The 20,377-nt window shown below is 37.1% G+C and overlaps 1 protein-coding gene across 1 annotated transcript in view; it reads right to left on the bottom strand.

Annotated features, from left to right (window-relative positions):
* The window catches only part of LOC122804754 (polyunsaturated fatty acid lipoxygenase ALOX8-like), a 730,466-nt gene that overhangs the window by 448,976 nt on the left and 261,113 nt on the right, over positions 1-20,377 (bottom strand). The window contains exon 4 of the mRNA XM_044074818.1: positions 11,898-12,092. Within this exon, the coding sequence (XP_043930753.1) occupies positions 11,898-12,092 (195 nt within the window). The remainder of the gene's footprint in view (positions 1-11,897; positions 12,093-20,377) is intronic.

Genomic DNA, 20,377 nt, shown 5'->3' with positions numbered 1-20,377 from the left:
ACAAAAATAAACGAGTCCCAGACCATCGCGCATGCACACTTGCAGCATTTCCCACTATCCGGACTGCTGGTGAACCAGTCTGGAGCATGCTCACAGAATCCAGACTGTCTCACCAGCAGTCCAGATTAGGAAGACAATATTGTATTTGCAGATTTCCCAGATGTCTATGCAGTTACAACTGCATAGACAGGAAGGGGATCGGACTGCAATGTCTGCAGGAAGGAGCATCACGGCACGGAAGGGGAAGGACTTGCTTGCTGGATTTTACAGCTCATTGTCACAGGCTTTTAGCTGCTGCAAGGGATATTCTATATAGAGGATCAATGGCAATGCTGCTGCATTAACAGGTAAGGGTGTGTGTGTGTGTGTGTGTGTGTGTGTGTGTGTGTAGTGCCCCAGTTGCTACATGGTGGTGGGTAGGGAATAAGGCTTGAACTCTGTACCTTGGGCCCAAGTGACAAGAGCATGAATTCCCTACCCACCACTATTTGTAAACAAAAATTGCAGATTTTTGCCTCATATTTGTTCTGTTCCTCATAAAATCTGTGGTTTCTGTATTTTTGTTTCTTGATACAGTCAGTGGTGCACTGGTAGCATTGTTGCCTGACAGCTACAGGTTCTCTGGTTTGATTCGTGGCTGGGGTGCCTTCTGTGTGGAGTCTGTATGTCCTCCCTGTGTTTGTGTGGGTTTGCTCTGGTGTCCTCCCATCTTACAAAGACATGTGTCTGGAGTGTTTCTCCCTGGGCCTCTGCTGAAAATTGGCTTTTGTTCCAAGTCAGACTTTCCTGGTTAACAAATGTTAAATAAAAATGACAAGCATTTGAATTTCAGACTTCATATTCTTCAGAAAGTACATGGTAACAGGAAACCTTTTATTCTAGCAATGTTCAAAGTTTATAAGATGGATATTTGAAACTTGTCCCTATTTTTGGGACTGTATTCCCCGATTATTGGCTTCATCCAGTTTTTTTGTGCTAAGGTTGAGAGCTATGGTGAGAACTGAATTCACTGAATATGTTTGGGGGCTGTATTCCACCATTATTGGCTTTGTTCAGGTGTTTTGTGCTAAGAGGTTGAGAGCTATTGTGAGAACTGAATTCACTAAATGGTAGCCATTTAAGTTTCAGTCTTCCTCTCTTTCATAAAGCAGATGATTTAGTGTAGTGGTATATTGCTCTGACTGTTTTGTACAGGGTCCTGGGTTCAATACTTGGCAATAAAATGTATGGTGACAGCACACCATTTCATTCTAGCAACTTTTAAACATTATACAAGCAATGTTTAAAATGAGTCCCTGGTTTTTGAGCTTTTGTCCCCCCCCCCCCCAATAAATTTTGTCTTTTTCCAGATTTCCTGTGCTGCAAAGTTCAGAGATGCAGCTGAGTGTCGGTAGATTTTTCAAGAAGCTGAGAGTTGCAGGGGAACAAAAGTTTAGTTCTGCTTATGCTGATTCTATTTGGATTGCTAGTAGCACAACAGATAGTGTACTTGGTTTTGATGCAGAAGGCTGTGGGTTCTACTCCCACAGTAGGTAGATGCATTGCTGATCCTGTACTGTGTTGTACAGGGGGTGGATGCTGCAGTCCTTTTTGGCGAAAATACCTAGTAACTATGAACCTGTTATCAGTTTGCCATCCATTCCCTATTGCAATATTACTAGCTTATCATTTTTTAAATGCAACTTAGGCAATTTATTCCTCAAGGGCAACAGGCACTTTATTTGTAGATGAAACAATGACATCTAAAGTTGTTTGCTAGCAGTGACCTCTTCATTTGTTACAGATTTCTTTAATGTGGAATTATTTAGATGACTTTTACTTCTTCAAAGATTGTGCATATTTACTGATAATGGTGGACTGTAGAAGTTTGAGTAGACTTTTATGATGGAAATGTTCTGAACTGGACAGTTTTGTCATTATTGGTGCATGCATTTTGTTTCATTGTTTACTGGAAACATTTTCTGAATTGGGCAGTTTTGTCATTATTGGTGCATGCATTTTGTTTCATTGTTTACTGGAAAAATGTTCAAAACAATCAATTTAAAATGTCCTCTAACAACTGTACTGTATTGTACAAGGAATATAATTTACTACAATCAGGAAGGTGTATCAAAAAGCACATGTATGTTTCATGTGCAAGGGGCCTATGATTTGAAAACAGCCCAAAGTTAATCTTTATCTGCCACTGGCAAAATGTATTTTCTTTGAATGTGGATTTCAATGCTGTTTCAATGAATGTGAGTTTCAAGGGCAGAGACGTTTTAATGCTGAGTCTGTTTTCATTGTGAGATTGCATTGCTTTGTTTAACAGGCGTCTTAGCATTTGTGCTGTAAAATGCAAAATAAAACTTTCAAATGAAGTCCAAATCATCATAAAAGTAAAGCAGTATGCACACTAGTGTTATGGTAAATGGGGTGAAATAGCCAAGTAATGGTTCACTGGAATCACTGAAGGGGGGAGGCTCCATTCGACCATGATTTTGTGAGGGGGAAGGGAGGCAAACTCAAAGACAGCCCCGGCTGAACTATACCTCCCAACTGTCCAGATTTTCACAGAATGAATACATTTTTGCTTCTTATTTGTGGTTTGTTCCTCATAAAATTTATGGTTTTCTGGCAAATCATTTAGGAAATAAGTCACTAAATAATGATAGACACTGAGTTTCAGACTTCATAACCTTCAAAAAAATGCATGCTAAAGTAAGACCTTTTATTCTATCAACTGTCCCAGTTTATGCAAGAGCACTTTTTAGTACTGTTTATATGTTCCCTCAATATATTTGGCCTTGTCCAGCTTTATTGCATTAACAGGTTGAGAGGTACATGCAAATAAATTGCTTTATAGAATTAGGCATAGGCAAACCTCTCAAATGTCCCTGATTTTGGCTCAAAATGTTGCTCTTCCCCTAATAATCCCTCCGCAAAATAGCAATTTTGGAAGAAAATGTGGAGGGTTTACAATTAAGAAATAACTGTAATAATCAGAGTTATAGATTATTTTTATTTCAGAAATGCATGTAGATTATTTTGTCAGCTGCTCAAGTTAGCAATGCTAATATTAAAAAAGTGTCCCTTCTTTGACAGGTTCCCAGCTGTATTGTGTGGCTATTTTATATTTTTGCATCACATTTTTGGTCCATTTTTCATACAATTGTGTTTTTTTGGCAAATTAGTGGTAAATCATCAAAGACTGAAGTTAGAAAATCATGACAGACATTTGAGTTTTAGATTTCATACCCTTCAGAAAATTCATGCTAATGTAAGACCTACTATTCTATTATCTTTCTAAGTTTATAAGAGCAATATTTAAAATTTGTCCTTATTTTTGGGCCTTTGTCCCACTTCTATGTATGGCATTGTCCAGATTTCTTGCTCTGAGGTTGAGAGGTATGACAAATGTGTCAGGGCCATCACAGTCAGCCAGAGACATTTAAAATTGTGACATACTTGTTGCACCCCACTCCCCCATGTAGTGACTCTGGATGTGTCCAAGCAAGGCAAGGAGCAGTTATGCAGTGTAAGTTTGCAAAGTATCCCCCCATCCAAGGTAGACACAAGTACTACAGTGGCTTTTCATCTGTCCTTGATTTTGCAGAATGGTATGGCTTCTGTCATATTTTTGTGCTGTTGATTTATGTTTATTACTACTCAGAAAGTGCCTATAGCTCTGAGTTTTAAGTAGCAATGCTTTAATGACCATCAGGTAAGCTTGTCTGAGATCATAAGATGCAAGTAAGCTTTAATAAGCATACTGTTAAAGAATTGCCAACAATGAAAGCCTTTCTGTTGTTGCCATGCAGAGAATACTTACATAACTAGATAATGTATAAGCCTTCGGTATTGAAATGCATATGACAATATTTCTAATAAAGGACATGATTACATTATTTTAAGAAGCTTATTCCATTTTTTTTGAGACTTCCAGTCATCTCTGCAGGCTTTACCCATAAATTAAACAGAATGCCAATCTATCATGTGTGGTCCATAACCTGTACAGTAATCATTTCAACAATGTATCTTGAGCTTGTTTCATGTTTGCCATTCATTTTTTAATTTGATCATGTTTTCCCCATGAAATAAGTAGATAGTTGTCAGGCAGCAGGTCTTTTTTGGATAAGAAACATTTTTACAAGTGGGAGTATCACAGTGATTGCTACTTTCCGCATGTTACTTGGTACTTTTATAAAGCTGAATATAAATTATAATTAGAACTGCAGTGCAAGGAGAAGTGGTTTGAGTTGAGTGCTGCTTGTTTTTCTTATACTTGATTTTGACTGGCATTCCAGTAATGTATTTAAAAAGTAATTTATTTTTTCATGCCTCACAGCCTTTTGTTTCCATCTAGATATTAAGTAAGCTGTCATGCAGCCAATGCATTGAAATATATATTTTTTCTTCTACACTTCATTTTGTCTTGATTGGACTCTCATAATCATGGTTTGGCACCCAGGGCAGAGTATTTACTTAAAGTTAGTTTTTGTGGTTTTGAACATAGCTCCACCCCTTTCTAGTTGGCCACACCCATTTCCATTGGCCCCACCTATCCAGCTGTCTCCTGCAGCCCCCCTTTGATTTGAAGTCACCAGCCGCCATTGTAATCCACTAATATTCAAACCCATCAGTCGCAACCACTTACTGTGCAACTGCAAATACCTAATTGTGATAAAAAAAGGTTGCACTGAAGTAATCAAATCTGCTTTACACAAGTTGTTACTAGTCCTGTGAAGCCAGAGTAACAACTATTTAATCTGACCATGACAGAAGAATAAGTAATCTCATCACACTTAGCAATCATATCCCCACTGTTGGCTGTACACACCTCAAGTGATTGTAATAAAAATTATGGACAAAGTAATATATTTCAGGTTTGTTTTACACAAATACCCAGTTGCTCAAGCATGTCAACTTATTTCACATAAAAGCACACTAATCCTGCAAAACCAGACTGTCTTAAACTGACCAAATGACAAGGAGATAAGTTACCTTCTTCCACAGACAGGGCCTGCACCTATCCAGCAGTTAGAGCCACTTTGATACATGCATCTCCTCTGATTGTGGTAAAAAATAATACCTCTCAAACTCTGAGAGCAAGAATAAGGGTAAATAAAAAAAATGACATACACAGGTCCAGAATCAGAAACAGATTTTAAATGGTATTAGAAACTTCACTGACACCACACAGAAACCAAATAAAATAGACTGCCAGCAATGAAACTGAAGAAAGAAAATTGCCACAACCTTGTCTAACGCGTTTTTGTTCAATTTAATGATCATGAACTTCATCAGAAATGCCATCCATACATTTTAAATCATTTAAATAATAAATAAACTGTCTCGTGTGATCTAAACAGACCATTAAAATGCATAAAACACTTAATATATATGCTAATGCAATGCTTATAAAAAACTCATTGCCTTTTTTAAAAAAAGCACAATGAAAGCATCCCCATTAGAATGTATTAAATACAAAACTTGAACAGCTTACATAAAAATGTATGTAATAAATATATATACACATATAACTATAACCTTTGTGCTTGTAAAAAGCACTTTATATTGATCATGTCAGTGAGTCCAGGAAGCTGGTCTGCACTGAATAAAATCTGCCACAGGGTCTCTTTACACTCTAAAATTACTTTAAAGTTTCCAGTAAATATGTCATCATTAATTTTCTCTAACACAAAAAATGAAAACTTTTTGTAATTCAAACAAGTGGTAGCATGCTTGGCTAAAGCGTTCGACATATCCTTTTTCCATATAGCTAGAGTATGTTCATATATACGCCTATTATGCGCTCTTATAGTTTTCCCTATATAAAATGTTCACAAGAAACACACATCGCAACATAAACCACATTTTCGGTCTTGCAAGTGTAGTGTCCTCTACAGTGGATTGTCTTATTCACATGCTTAAAAAACATTGTATTGGTGCCTGAAATGCATCACCAGTAGCCTGAACGTTCAGTCAGGCAATCCAGGAAGCAAGTGAGATGACAATAGAGCCAATTGCAATGTCGTTTCTAGTCAAGTTCCTTCCAGTCAAGCAAGTTTGGTTTCACCTGCTAGTAATAGAGGTAATACACAATCAACGGACAACCATCCAAGTGTTTTTAATGTTTTTGGCTGTACGGACAAAGTTTTCGAGTATGTTTTCAAGGAAACGACTAATCCTTTTCACCATTCTTTCCACTGAAATAATATCAACCAAGTAAGGGAAAATGCCATTCAGTCCAATCCGGATGAATTTTCTGTTTGTAAAAAAGATATTTTTGCTTGAAAAACTGTGTACGAAAATTGTCTCTTTACAGTTGGAAGTTTTCTATTTGGAGGAAAATGTTAGTCTAAAGTGTGTGCCGTTTGGTTTAAGAACTTTCAAGTTTCCTAACTGTGTGGTTCAGGGTGATGGCTTGTACACACAGCTAGTTGAATTATTTAACAATACTGGTTTGGCATTCATGAATATGCTCATTCAACATTACAAGTTTGAACTGGTGTCTTTAAAAGATCAAACTGAAAGCCTGGGCATTAAAATTAGATCATCACAGGCTTTTAGTTCCTTGGCATCTCTTGATTTTGGTATTAATGCAAAGTTAGAAAGACACAGAGCTTCCATTGTTTTAAGGAAGCAAAAAAAAACTTAAGAGGGACCTTGCCGCCTATGGTACAAAAATCAGCGTATCCACTAAAAAACAAGAGGGGTACTATAGATGGTAACATTTAATCAATGCATGTTGAAACATTGAATAACAATGGTAATTCATTCAACAAAGACACTGGTTCAAAAGGTTTTCAACGGACAATAAATGACAATGATAAAGGTAGAATTTCACCACTAGACAGTACCCAAACCACCACGTGTTATGCACAGGCAGTTTCTACCGTTAGCAAGTCTGGTCCTTTTTTAATGGACAAAATAGGGAACAAGAAAACCCCAAAGTGGTCCGGGAAGTTCCAAACGAAGAGCAAAGGGAAGGGCAAAGGTCGCAAAAAGAATTAGAGTATACTATAAATGTTTGTAATTTAACTAATGACGTTTTGTCCAGTGAAATGATATCTGTGCTTAAAAAAGGTTTTTCTTTCATTCCATCAAACCAAGTTAATGTTCCTAGGCTAATAGTAGATTTCAAATTGTACCTTAGAAAGCTGAATTTTAAGTATATTTTTGAAGGTATTGGTAGAATTGAACCCATGGTTTTCTGAGTGTAAGAAAAGAAGCACATACAATCCACTATTAAATTCAACGTTGATGGTTTTTGGAAAATTATGTGAACAGAAATTTAGGAAAATTAGGCATTACAAAGATAGTAGGCTCAATTTATCACCTTCTGAGATGTCTGCATTAGATATTTCAGCCAATAACAAAGACTGACATGTTATGAAAGCAGACAGAGGGGGTATCATTGTTATTATGAAGTCTGCGGACTATAGCCTAGCAATGAATTCTTTGTTAAGTGACCAAAATTGTTACAAGGTTGTCACTAAAGAATACATTACTAAAAGCTTTTTGAGATTGGACACCTTGTTTATTTGACTTATTCAGTCAGGGAAGTTTGGATTATTCAGCTTATAATTTTTTAGTAGTTGAATATCCTAAACTGGCCACACTATTTGGTATTCCTAAGTTACACAAAAACTGTAAGAATCCTCCTTTCAGACCAATAGTGTCAGCTAGTTTTTCCAAGACAGAATCTATTTCTATTTGGCTTGAAAAATGTTTAAATCCAATAGTACAAAAGACAAAATTTTATTTGAGAGACTCGTGGCATTTATTGGAATGTTTGGGTCAACTACATTATTGTGACATGCCAATTAAGTTTGCGTCATTAGATGTAGTCTCCTTATATACATGTATAAATCAGACTATTGGTGTAGAATACTTAAGAGAATATTTAAGCCAATATACCAATCTTGAGAATGATATGGTTAACACTGTATGTGTTTTAATGGAATTGGTATTAGAAAATATTTTTTTCAGATTTGAAAACAGTTATTTTCAACAGATTTCAGGAATTGCAATGGGCTCTAGAGTTACACCTTGTTTCGCTAATTTAGTAATGGCAATGTGGGAAATTAAATTTTTTTTGTTTCACATCCATTATCGAAAAATATATTATTTTAAAAAAGGTACACAGATGATTTGATTTTTTTGTGGAAAGGGGATGTTGATTCCTTCCACATATTTGTGCATTATTTAAACAATTCTATGATTTTTTTAAAATTCATTGTGGGTAATTTTGGTGACAATATAGACTTTTTAGATTTACATCTAAATATTAACAATGAACATACACAGTTTGAGAGTAGCATTTTCAGAAAGTCTACTTTTGTCAACCAATATTTACACCATGATAGTTTACATCCAGCTTTTATGAAACATGGTGTAGTTAAGGGACAACTAATCAGATTAAGTCGTCTGACTAGTAGAGATGAAATTTTTCTTAATGAAACAGTGAAATTGATGGGTTTCTTTACAGAAAGAGGTTATGACAAAGTTTGGTTAAAGAACATATTAAGTGAAGTCATTGACCTTAGATCTAGTAAAGTGTGTCCTATACTAAAACAAAATAAAGATTTAAATGTAGTTAGTACTATGGTGGGTAATGCTTGTAACATGTATAGTTTGGCTTTTCCTATTCCAATTTCCAATGAGATGGTTACTATTAGAAACATTATTTGGAATAATTGGAAAGTGGTGTTGGGTAACACTGATTTGTGTAATGTTATTGGCAATTTTCCGCTTTTTACGTATAAAAAGATGGTGAACATCAAGACCATTTTAGAGTGAGGTACCTGTGATTATAAAGATGTCCAGACTAGTTTCAATTTTGGTATGTTCCCTTGTGGAACATGTAAACAATGTAGGTACATTTCAGGCACTGATACAGTGTTTTTTAACAAGGAAAACAGGTAGAGTCTTACAAACAATGAAAAATAAAAGGCAGCTGTTGCAAGACAAAAGCGACGCTTGGTAGGTGGTAAATCCTTTATAAGCAGAAAACTCAAAATCCAGAAAAATACAGACAATATTCATCCAAGATAAAACAGTGCAAGCAAACACAGCAGTATTAAGCGCTTTCGTCTGGTAGATGACTTCCTCAGAATACTGGGTACTAGTCAGACGACTTAATCTGATTAGTTGTCCCTTAACTACACCATGTTTCATAAAAGTTGGATGTAAACTATCATGGTGTAAATATTGGTTGACAAAAGTAGACTTTCTGAAAATGCTACTCTCAAACTGTGTATGTTCATTGTTAATGTTTAGATGTAAATCTAAAAAGTCTATATTGTCACCAAAATTACCCACAATGAATTTTAAAAAAATTCATAGAATTGTTTAAATAATGCACAAATATGTGGAAGGAATCAACATCCCCTTTCCACAAAAAAATCAAATCATCTGTGTACCTTTTGTAAAATAATATATTTTTCGATAATGGATGTGAAACAAGAAATTTAATTTCCCACATTGCCATTACTAAATTAGTGAAACAAGGTGCAACTCTAGAGCCCATTGCAATTCCTGAAATCTGTTGAAAATAACTGTTTTCAAATCTGGAAAAATTATTTTCTAATACCAATTCCATTAAAACACATACAGTGTTAACCATATCATTCTCAAGATTGGTATATTGGCTTAAATATTCTCTTAAGTATTCTACACCAATAGTCTGATTTATACATGTATATAAGGAGACTAATCTAATGACGCAAACTTAATTGGCATGTTACAATAATGTAGTTGACCCAAATATTCCAATAAATGCCACGAGTCTCTCAAATAAAATTTTGTCTTTTGTACTATTGGATTTAAAAATTTTTCAAGCCAAATAGAAATAGATTCTGTCTTGGAAAAACTAGCTGACACTATTGGTCTGAAGGGAGGATCCTTACAGTTTTTGTGTAACTTAGGAATACCAAATAGTGTGGCCAGTTTAGGATATTCAACTACTAAAAAATTATAAGCTGAATAATCCAAACTTCCCTGACTGAATAAGTCAAATAAACAAGGTGTCCAATCTCAAAAAGCTTTTAGTAATGTATTCTTTAGTGACAACCTTGTAACAATTTTGGTCACTTAACAAAGAATTCATTGCTAGGCTATAGTCCGCAGACTTCATAATAACAATGATACCCCCTCTGTCTGCTTTCATAACACGTCAGTCTTTGTTATTGGCTGAAATATCTAATGCAGACATCTCAGAAGGTGATAAATTGAGCTTACTATCTTTGTAATGCCTAATTTTCCTAAATTTCTGTTCACATCATTTTCCAAACACCATCAACATTGAATTTAATAGTGGATTGTATGTGCTTCTTTTCTTACACTCAAAAACCATGGGTTCAATTCTACCAATACCTTCAAAAATATACTTAAAATTCAGCTTTCTAAGGTACAATTTGAAATCTACTATTAGCCTAGGAACATTAACTTGGTTTGATGGAATGAAAGAAAAACATTTTTTAAGCACAAATCATTTCACTGGACAAAATGTCATTAGTTAAATTACAAACATTTATAGTATACTCTAATTCTTTTTGCGACCTTTGCCCTTCCCTTTGCTCTTTGTTTGGAACTTCCCGGACCACCTTGGGGTTTTCTTGTTCCCTATTTTGTCCATTAATTTATTTCACAAACATGCATACCAGCCCTCAATGTGAGACTTTATACAGAGCAAATTAAGACTGCAAGTTGCTCTCATCCACAAGACAACTACCCACAATCTGACTGCCTGGTGGCATATTAAAAAAGGAAATATTATTTCACAAAAATGCAGAATAGCCCATAATGCCAGACTATTCACTGAACAAATGAAGATGGCAAATTGCTTTTATGTGCAGCACAGCACCCCCACCGAATGCCTGCTAGCATACTAAAAAATTAATTACTCCAATTTATTTCACACAGATGTGTCCTAGCCCTTAATGTTAAACTGAGCAAATGAAGAAGACAAGTTACTTTCACCCAGATTATACGTAGCCACATCAATCTGGTTGCCTGCCAGCATGTTAAAATAGCAAAATCCTCAACACCCATTACTACAGCTAGCAATCCACAGCCTCCAGCAACAATCTACATGCAATAATTAATATACTCAGGCTTTCTCTTTGCTGCAGTCCCAATGAATCATGGGAAGGTAACAAGTAGGCAGCTGCAGTGCTTTATATAGGTAGCATTCTGGGTATTTAGTTATTTATTGATTGATTTATTCTATAATACACATTTATTTACTTTAAAGAATAAATAAGTAAATAAACAGCACAAGCTCAGTATCTTTCCAGCCCGTGCTGTGCATGCACAAATAAAAGGTACTACAAAGTATATATAATGGTACATACTCAAAAGTGTCACTCAATTAATTATTTTGCTAACAATGACATAATAATCAATCTCTAAGGCCTGTTATGTTCAGCAGATTAACTAAAGTAAGTTAGCAGTACTGAACTTTGTAAAACTTTAAAAATAAAATTATTTTCTTGGCTGGCCATAAGTCTCCCAGGAGCTGTGAGTCCCATGTGACCACCCAAATCTCTCCTGTTATAGTATGTTACTGTAAGTCATGTATTACTGATATTCTAAAAGTAGAAAAGATATACATTACGGGTGATTTCATACCCTTTTTCTTGAGGTATTCTGCAATGGCTATGTAACATTGAGATGACATGATCTTTGACCTTTTAATCACATGTAGTGCCATGCTTCTCTTCATTCTGGCCTCAACCCTCAGGATTTTATGCAATCATGTTGTCTTTTCATATTTTTTATTGTTTATGTGCGATGTTTTTTCTTGATAAAGAATTCTATTTTTGTCCACTGGTCAGATTACTAACATTTCAGATTAGCAAATTAAAAAATGACTAAAATGATTGTGCTGTTATTTTCAATTAATATATTACCTTGCCCACTGGGTGGGTATATGGCAGACATCTGTATCCTGCAGTAGCAAAAACTTCAGCCAACAAGTGAGTTCGAAGCAGGTGGGATGATAGCTCATGAAAATAGAATTCTGAATTTCGAACCCATAGTTTAGCTAAAAGCCAGGCAAGACCATCCTTTGGCCGGAATACTAGATCATCTGGTGCTCTTCCAATCTAACAGAAAGAGGAATTGAATATTTTGGTTTAATTCTTATTTATAATAAAACAAAAGAGCGGCACAAGTTCTGCTTGCATTTGGATTATAATTATTTAATTCTTATTTATGCAACATTGTGATTGCTTTTATTTCCTTTTCCTGCAAGAACTAATACATGGCTAACATATAATGATTGAATTGTACTAAGACAAGCACATCATGCCTCCTGACATTAGTTTCTCTCACACCTGGTTACATTTTAAAAGGTTACATTACATGAAACTAACAAAATTGTTTCAGACAAGCTATATTGTTTGTATAGACTTAAATAATGCAGGACATGACCATTAGATGGCATATATTATTTGCCATAATTTTAAGACATGCTCTTACAAAATAACATACTTTAGTTTGGCATCACAACACTGACTGCTACTTATTACTAACAAACCGAAGCCTGTCATATTGATACTATCATATCCCAGTAAAGTGCAACAGCCAAAGGCTGCTTTTAATATATTTGTAGAAATCGCAGTCACGTATTGTAAAGGAGACAGAACGTTCAAATTTGTGTGCTGTCCTTTAGCTGAATAAGGCAGCGTAATGTTATATCGCTAATAACGGTTTTATATAAACAGCAAAACAGCACAAATGTCATGTCCTGTAAAGTGCCTTACATCCACATGTCTTATGAATACATGACATGCTGACTGCTTAAAGCAATTATCATTTCGGACATAGAAATATTCACGATGTCAGCACAGCTCTGAAGGAAGTGAAGCTACCTGTGACTGCCTTTAAGGGCAGCCAGTAATGTCATGTGTGAGTATTTTATCCATTTATTATGCTGTTACTTAACCAGAATACCTGCATTTATCAGGTCAAGTCAGCAACTATATAAAGTACTGGTCTGTCTTCGTGGAATCTGGCTTCCCTCTAGGTTTTAATTCCCAGAGGGTGTTAGTTGCAAGACAGTCCCATAACACAACTCCACACACAAACAAGCATGCACTCACACACACACAAAAAAAACATGTCACAACAGCATGTATTTCTTTTCAGGATCATTGTCATGTCAGCAATGCCTAAATTCATTATTAGAAAATGCCTTTCATTATTTTTTTCATAGGTTTATCTTTACAAGCCTATCTGTACAACCCAACCCAGTTTTGTCCCCTTGTTCCTTGGACAGCTATATGGTGGGATGTGTTAGTAAATCAGTACCTAAGAGTTATGTTGGGGGGGGTATGTTAGTAAAGCAGTAGCTAAGAGTTATGTGGGGGGAGGGGTATGTTAGTAAAGCAGTAGCTAAGAGTTGTGTGGGGGTATATTAATAAGGAGGTAGCTAAGAGTTGTGTGGGGGGGTATGTTAATAAGGAGGTAGCTAAGAGTCATGTGGGGGACGGGTATGTTAGTAAGGCAGTAGCTAAGGGTTATGTGGGGGCAGGGGTATGTTAGTAAGGTGGTAGCTAAGGGTTATGTGGGGACAAGTGTATGTTAGTAAGGCAGTAGTTAAGGGTTATGTGGGGGCAGGGGTATATTAGTAAGGAGGTAGCCAAGGGTTATGTGGGGGCAGGGGTATATTTGTTAGGAGGTAGCTAAGGGTTATGTGGGGGCAAAGTAAGGAGGTAGCTAAGGGTTATGTGGGGGAGGGGTGTGTTACTAAGGACGTGGCTAAGGGTTATGTGGAGGTAGGGTATGTCAGTAAGGACATAGCTAATGGTTATGTGGGGGCAGGGGTATGTTGCTAGGGAGGTAGCTAAGGGTTATGTTGGGGCAGGGGTATGTTGCTAGGGAGGTAGCTAAGGGTTATGTGAGGGCAGGGGTATGTTAGCAAGAAGGTAGCTAAGGGTTAAATGGGGGCAGGGGTATGTGAGTTGGAAATTAATTTACTTACTGTCAACCTCTGTCCATCAGAAACATGGGGACTAGACTGGGGGGGGGGTGAATTTGTGATTTTCCATCCAATGATCAAGATTTCATTTGAGTAGGGTCAGAAATGAATTCTGCTTCACTTAGATATGAAGGTTATTCTGTAGCATGGGAATCCTTTGAGACACACATCGGTCTCTCTAGCATTTTATAGTTATGCCACAGGCAAAGTTCAGGTCCTTAGATCTAGTGTTACTAGTGATGTATGTTTTGTGGATGTGTAAGAGATCAATCCTTGGATCTAGTGTTACTAGTGATGTATGTTTTGTGGATGTGTAAGAGATCAATAGATCCTTGGATCTAGTGTTTCTAGTGCTGTTTGTTTTGCAGACATCTAAGGAATCCATCAGAGCTGGGTCTGAGCAAGCCTTATAAGTCAGGCACAGATCATCTCACAGTAACCTCATGGAGGCAGAAATAGGACCTAAAGGCAATCTGTGTAGGGCAAGGTATTCATACACTAGATTATCCTGGTGAGGAACCTTTGAGGGTGTTCCAACAGTTACATGTGCCTGGTTAGGTACATGATAAAGAGGACATTGTACTCAATGATGGGTCTGATAAGGGCTGAGTAGAGTGGTACTATAACTTCCTTGGACCTGGAAGCCACACCTTGCTTATTAGTTGGATGCACAGAATGATTTTCTTACTGTCCTGTCTGCATTTTTGTCGATGGGCAGATTACTGTCTACATATGCCCCCAGATCCCTATGGGGTCAACTCATAAGCATGTTTTATCGAGTAATTTGCTTTGGTAGGATGATTTCCCAAAAGGCAGTATAATGCATTTCTCTGCACTTACTTTTAATCCATGACTTTGGCAGCAGTCATTTGTTTGTGTTAGTCCATTGTGTAGGATATTGGTGCCATGGGGGGGGGGTCTATAATAGTACCAAATTTATAGTCATCTACAAATTTGGTGAGCAAGACCCTTTGGCATTAGTTTTGAATTCAAGAAGTAGATGTCAAACATGAACATGCTCAAAAAAGAGATCTAGGGTACTACACTGGTGACTGTTCTCCTGCTGGAGGTGGTCTCTCCGACTGTAACTTCTTAGGTCATATCTGTGAGTCACCCAGCAATCCATTGAGTTATGTAGATATTAATGCCTAGTTCAGAGAGTTTGTCAACAATACCTGAGTGAGGCATTGTATCAAATTCCTTGGCCAGCTCATGATAGGCGGCCTGCAATGTTGTCCTCTCATCCATAGCCGTGATAACCCTCTTGAAGAGTCTACCAGGTTGAGTAGGCCAGACCTTCCCTTAACAAAGCCAAACTCAGATGGGTCCAGCGTCTGTAGGCTGATAATGTCCTTCTTGATCATTCCCATGGTAATTCATTCCATGGCTTTGCATATTAGACTTCTCAGACTGATGGGTCTGCAGATCCCAGGGTCTGTTAATAGATCACCCTTATGAACAGGGATGACCATTGCAGTCCTCCATTCATCTGACATGTAACCTGCTTGAGGCTGTAGTTGAACAGTGCCTCAAGTGGTCTTGCTAGGTCATGTTTTAGGCTATTTAGGAGGCAACTGAGGATATTGTTGGGGCCATAGAAACATTGTTTTGGCCTAAGTGAGCGCCACCATAACCTCCTCCCTATTGATAGTTGGGGGATGGGTATTAAAAGGAATTTCCCAAAGGGTAGTGGGGGCAGGGGAGGTGAAGTTACAGCTAACTTTATCAGACAGTAGATTTTTTATGTCACTCTGGTCAGTGAACACTGTGCTATTTACCACTGGTTCTGCGCACTGCTGAGTGTTACCTTTAAGGTCCCTGACATGGCTGAAGAAGGTCTTGTGATCATCCTTAGCCTGAGAGGATATCCTGACCTTATAATTGGCTTTGATGGACTTAGACATCTTTATTATTATTATTTATTTATTTGAAGTTTGTTTGCCAGGATAATCCATTGGGCCGAATGAGCCCTTTTTCAATGGAGTCCTGGGGAGAAAAGCTCCATAGATACAATGTCAACATATACAACTAAGGATAAAGTAAAATATAGTAGGATAAATATAACATAAACAGTTTGTTAAAGTATCAGAGTAGTACATATACGCAGAAGATAATGTTAATGCAGCAGGGCGAACAACAAAAGAGCATATGTAACAATAAGAATAAATTTACAATGTTAACTTCTATATTAACTGGCAAATGGAAAGAGAAAGTATCAGGTAAGATTTTAGTTAGTAGATGTGCACAAAGAATATTTACATAAGAGGTTAACTACAATATGAATGTTCTCAAGGAAGGGAAGAGTTGTAGATTAAGGGGTGACTAGTAGCTGGAAGGATTATGCAGGATGGGTGCAGGAGCATTCCCAGAGAGAAGATAGATGTGAATGGAGGAGGGATTTAAAAACTGGAAGGCTGCTGGGATTATGGATATGTGATGGGAGGGAGTTCCAGAGGTGGGCCAGGGAAAAGGAGAGTAAGAGTTTGCCTGCAGGGTGGGCAGGTTTGTGGAGTTCAACTAGGTTCCGAGTGCTGGTTCTAAGGGGTCTATTTAGATGGTGCATGGTGAAGGCAGAGGAGAGTGAGGGGCAGAGTGAGGGCTTGAAAATGAGCTTATGAGCATGAGTTAGTTGAGTGTAGGTAAGGTAGTTTGGGAGCTCTAGCCAATTTAGTTTGTGGAGGGCAGTACAGTGATGGGAGGAGGATCTGTGGCCAGAGGTGAATTTTGCGATTTTGTTGTAGCAGGAGAAGAGTTTTGTTTTAATAGAGGATTTAAGGTTGGTTAGAAGAGGGGCACCATAAAGGAGAGAGGGGATGAGGTATGTGGTAGATAGGAGGAATCTAGTAGATGGGGAGAGGAAGTGGATATGCCGGTAGAACATGCCTAGTTTCTGATGTGTTTTTTTAATGTTTGTTTGTATATGGGAATCAAATGTAAGCTGATTATCAATGAGAGCTCCTAGCAGTTTAGCACTGGAAACAATTTCTAGGGTTGTATTATTCTGACTGGTTATGAGAGAGTTTATGTCGATAGTTATTCTTTTTGATGGGGTGAATAACATGAGTTTGGTTTTTGATGGGGTGAATAACATGAGTTTGGTTTTTGATGGGGTGAATAACATGAGTTTGGTTTTGATGGGGTGAATAACATGAGTTTGGTTTTTGATGGGGTGAATAACGTGAGTTTGATGAGTTTGGTTTTTGATGGGGTGAATAACATGAGTTTGGTTTTTGATGGGGTGAATAACATGAGTTTGGTTTTTGATGGGGTGAATAACATGAGTTTGGTTTTTGATGGGGTGAATAACATGAGTTTGGTTTTTGATGGGGTGAACAACACGAGTTTGGTTTTTGATGGATTGAGAGTGAGATGATTATCATGCATCCATTTTTCGGTGGTTGAAACGGCATTTTGAGTTAGTTCTATAAGTGAGGGAATGGAGTTTGCAGCACAGATAATAGTTGAATCGTCTGCATACTGGACTATTTTAGCATTTGGGATATTGTGGTGGAAGTCATTAATGAAGATGTTGAACAATAATGAACCTAATATGGAGCCTTGGGATACACCAGTGACAGTGTTAAGGTAAGAGGAGCTAGATTTCTTCCATTTGACAGATTGCTGCCTATTGGAAAGGTAACTAGAAAACCAGCTGATGCAAGAGGGGGAAAGATGTAGGTTAGAGAGTTTGTTGAGTAGCAGGGAATGGGAGATGGTGTCGAAGGCCTTAGAAAGGTCTAGGAGGAGAGTGGAGACAATATAGTCAGAGTCTCTAGCTTTATTTACAGTTTTGAGGAAGGATAGAAGAGCAATAGTAGTGCTATGACCAGGTCTAAATCCATGTTGTGTTGGGGTTAATAGGTTATTGTTGGTGAAGTGAGGTAGTTGTTGTATGTGGATACATTTTTCTAGTATTTTTAGAGATGGGGGATAAGATGGTAATAGGTCTAAACTTGGAGATGGTGTTGTTGTTACCTCCCTTATGGAGGGGAATAATGTAAGCTTTTTTTCCAAATTTGGGGAACGTAACTTTCTTGGATTGATCGATTTATGAATACACAAATGGGGAAGGCAATGGCTTCATTAGCTATCTTTAGGAAGAAGGAAGAGATGTTATCGGGAGCGTTAGAGCAAGGTTTTAACTTGAGAAGCAGTTCTTTTATAGTACATATGGGTATGGGTTTGGGGGAGAAGAGAGGGAGGTCAGAAGTCGAGGAGTCTAGATAGGAAGGGGAAGTTGTAGTTGTAGTTGGGGGAGTAGAGTTATTAGTAAATGATGATGTTAATTTAGTTATGGAATCAATGAAGAAGTTATTGAATTGGAAGGCGAGGTCGGTATCAGAAGTAATAGTCTCTTAGTTTCTTGTTTAGTTGAATCAGAGATTTCTTGTCTCTATTAAAGTTGCTCTTTCTGATTTTGTTTCTCTCTTAGTTTCTTGTTTAGTTGAATCAGAGATTTCTTGTCTCTATTAAAGTTGCTCTTTCTGATTTTGGCAAGGACTTGATTAGTTCTAGTAGGTACGGCAGCCTAAATGCAGCCATTTCCATTTTTGTAGAATGTTTCTGTAAATAATTCTGCATAGGTAACTGTGTTCTTGGGGTTTGAGGAACCATGACTTTTGACAAAATGGAGCTACATTTGGTTACAGGTGGAACTTTTCAGCAGATGCCTCAGAAGAAAATTCCAAGATATCATATTTAATATAATCAATATTTACAATAACACATTTTATAATACAGTTTCATTGCATACATAGCATAATACTCAGTATAATAAAATATATATTGATATTCATAAACATTAATATACAAGCCTTGTGCTAGGACTTTACAGATAGAAGAGTGGTGCATAAGATAGGTAGGAGTAATTTAAGAACTACATTAGAATGAGGTATTAGAAGAAATAAGCCAGTTTAACTGTTAATAGAGAATTTGAGATTTAATAGTGGTCTGGATGTGCTAATTAGAAGTAGGTAGGTACAGTAGTTTAAGTACTACAGTAAAGTGAAGTATTAAAGGAGGATACACAGATTAAGTGAATTATTACCTTTAAAGGGAGGTATAAGAAAGTGATTAAAGCTGTTAGGAGAGCTATGCCTAGACGAGGAGCAGGGCCACAGCCAGGAGACAGAGAAAAAGGCTTTCAGTAGTGGTTTTAAAAGATGAGGATGTGTGACAGACCTGGTTTGTGCAGGAATTGTATTCCATGTTCTACTACTGGAAGAGAAACTGACCCAGCAGCCTTTTTGTGGTCTGTAGATGCTAAGCAGTTGTTTATCATTTGATCATTTGGAAGACTGTATTGGAGAAGAGGGCTAACTGCTTGGAAGGCAGACAGGATATGAATGATTTTTGAGTTAAGATAAGCTGAGTATAAGATAGATGGTGAGGAAGTTCAAGTCAGTAAAACGTTTTTAGTGATAAACAGTCGTGAGTCTGATTAGATTTGTTGCAAGTGAATCTGATGACTTTTTTGTAGCACTGTTCAAGTTTAGAACTAAGTGAGGCTTGTAGGCTGGTCATGATAGGGGCTCCAAACAGGCAGAAGGGTAATAGTCAAATTATAGTTAGAGTCACTTTGGCAGAGTTTGTAAGGGGTTTCTTTACTTTATGAAGGGCACCTAGTTTTTGATGAGTTTTCCTAATGCTATTGTGGAGATGTAAATTAAATTTAAGATTGTCATCGATTGTCATTCCAAGTAGCTTTATATGTGTGGTAATTTCAATCATGATATTATTTGAGGAAGAAATTTTAAAGTTATTTTTTTTTCAAGGAAATTGGATTTTGTAAAAAGCGAAGTAATTTATTTTGGGGGGATTTAGTAGCAGGTGATTATCCTATAGCCAACTTTCAACAGAGTTAAGGATTTCTTGAGTAGTTCTCTGAAGACGTATTAGATTGTCAAAAATACATATTAGGGTAGAATTGTCAGCATATTAGATGAGGGATCCTTGCTCAGGGGATTTATGTAAATTGTTAGTGAATATATTGAAGAGTAGAGGACCGAGAATGGAGATTTGTGGCATGCCACTATTGAAAGGAAGGAAGGGAAAAAATATGAAGAGACAGAAAAGAATGAACAGAAAAAGATGAAGAGCCATTTAACAGACTGGTATCTACTGGTTAAGTAGTTGTTAAACCACAGAAGCGTGCGCTGTGATAGCTTGAGGGAAGACAGTTGGCAAAAGAGTTTTTGGTGAGATAAAAGATAAGCTTTAGAGAGATCAAGGAATACACAGGAAACTAGTTTACCTTTTTCTCTGGCTTTGTAAATAGCATCTCTGAAGGTTAATAAGGCCATGGTAGTGCTATGGGTGGGTCTAAAGCCATGCTGTGTTGGGTTCAGGAGCTTTTTGTGAAGGATGTACTGAAGAAGTTACTTGTGAATGCACTTCTCGAGAAGTTTT

The sequence above is a fragment of the Protopterus annectens genome, chromosome 6.part0, assembly GCF_019279795.1.
Source record: "Protopterus annectens isolate FY-2018-M chromosome 6.part0, PAN1.0, whole genome shotgun sequence".
Lineage (NCBI taxonomy): Eukaryota > Metazoa > Chordata > Ceratodontiformes > Protopteridae > Protopterus > Protopterus annectens.
Note: the sequence above shows the minus strand (reverse complement) of the source record. Positions and strands in the feature narration are given on the sequence as shown.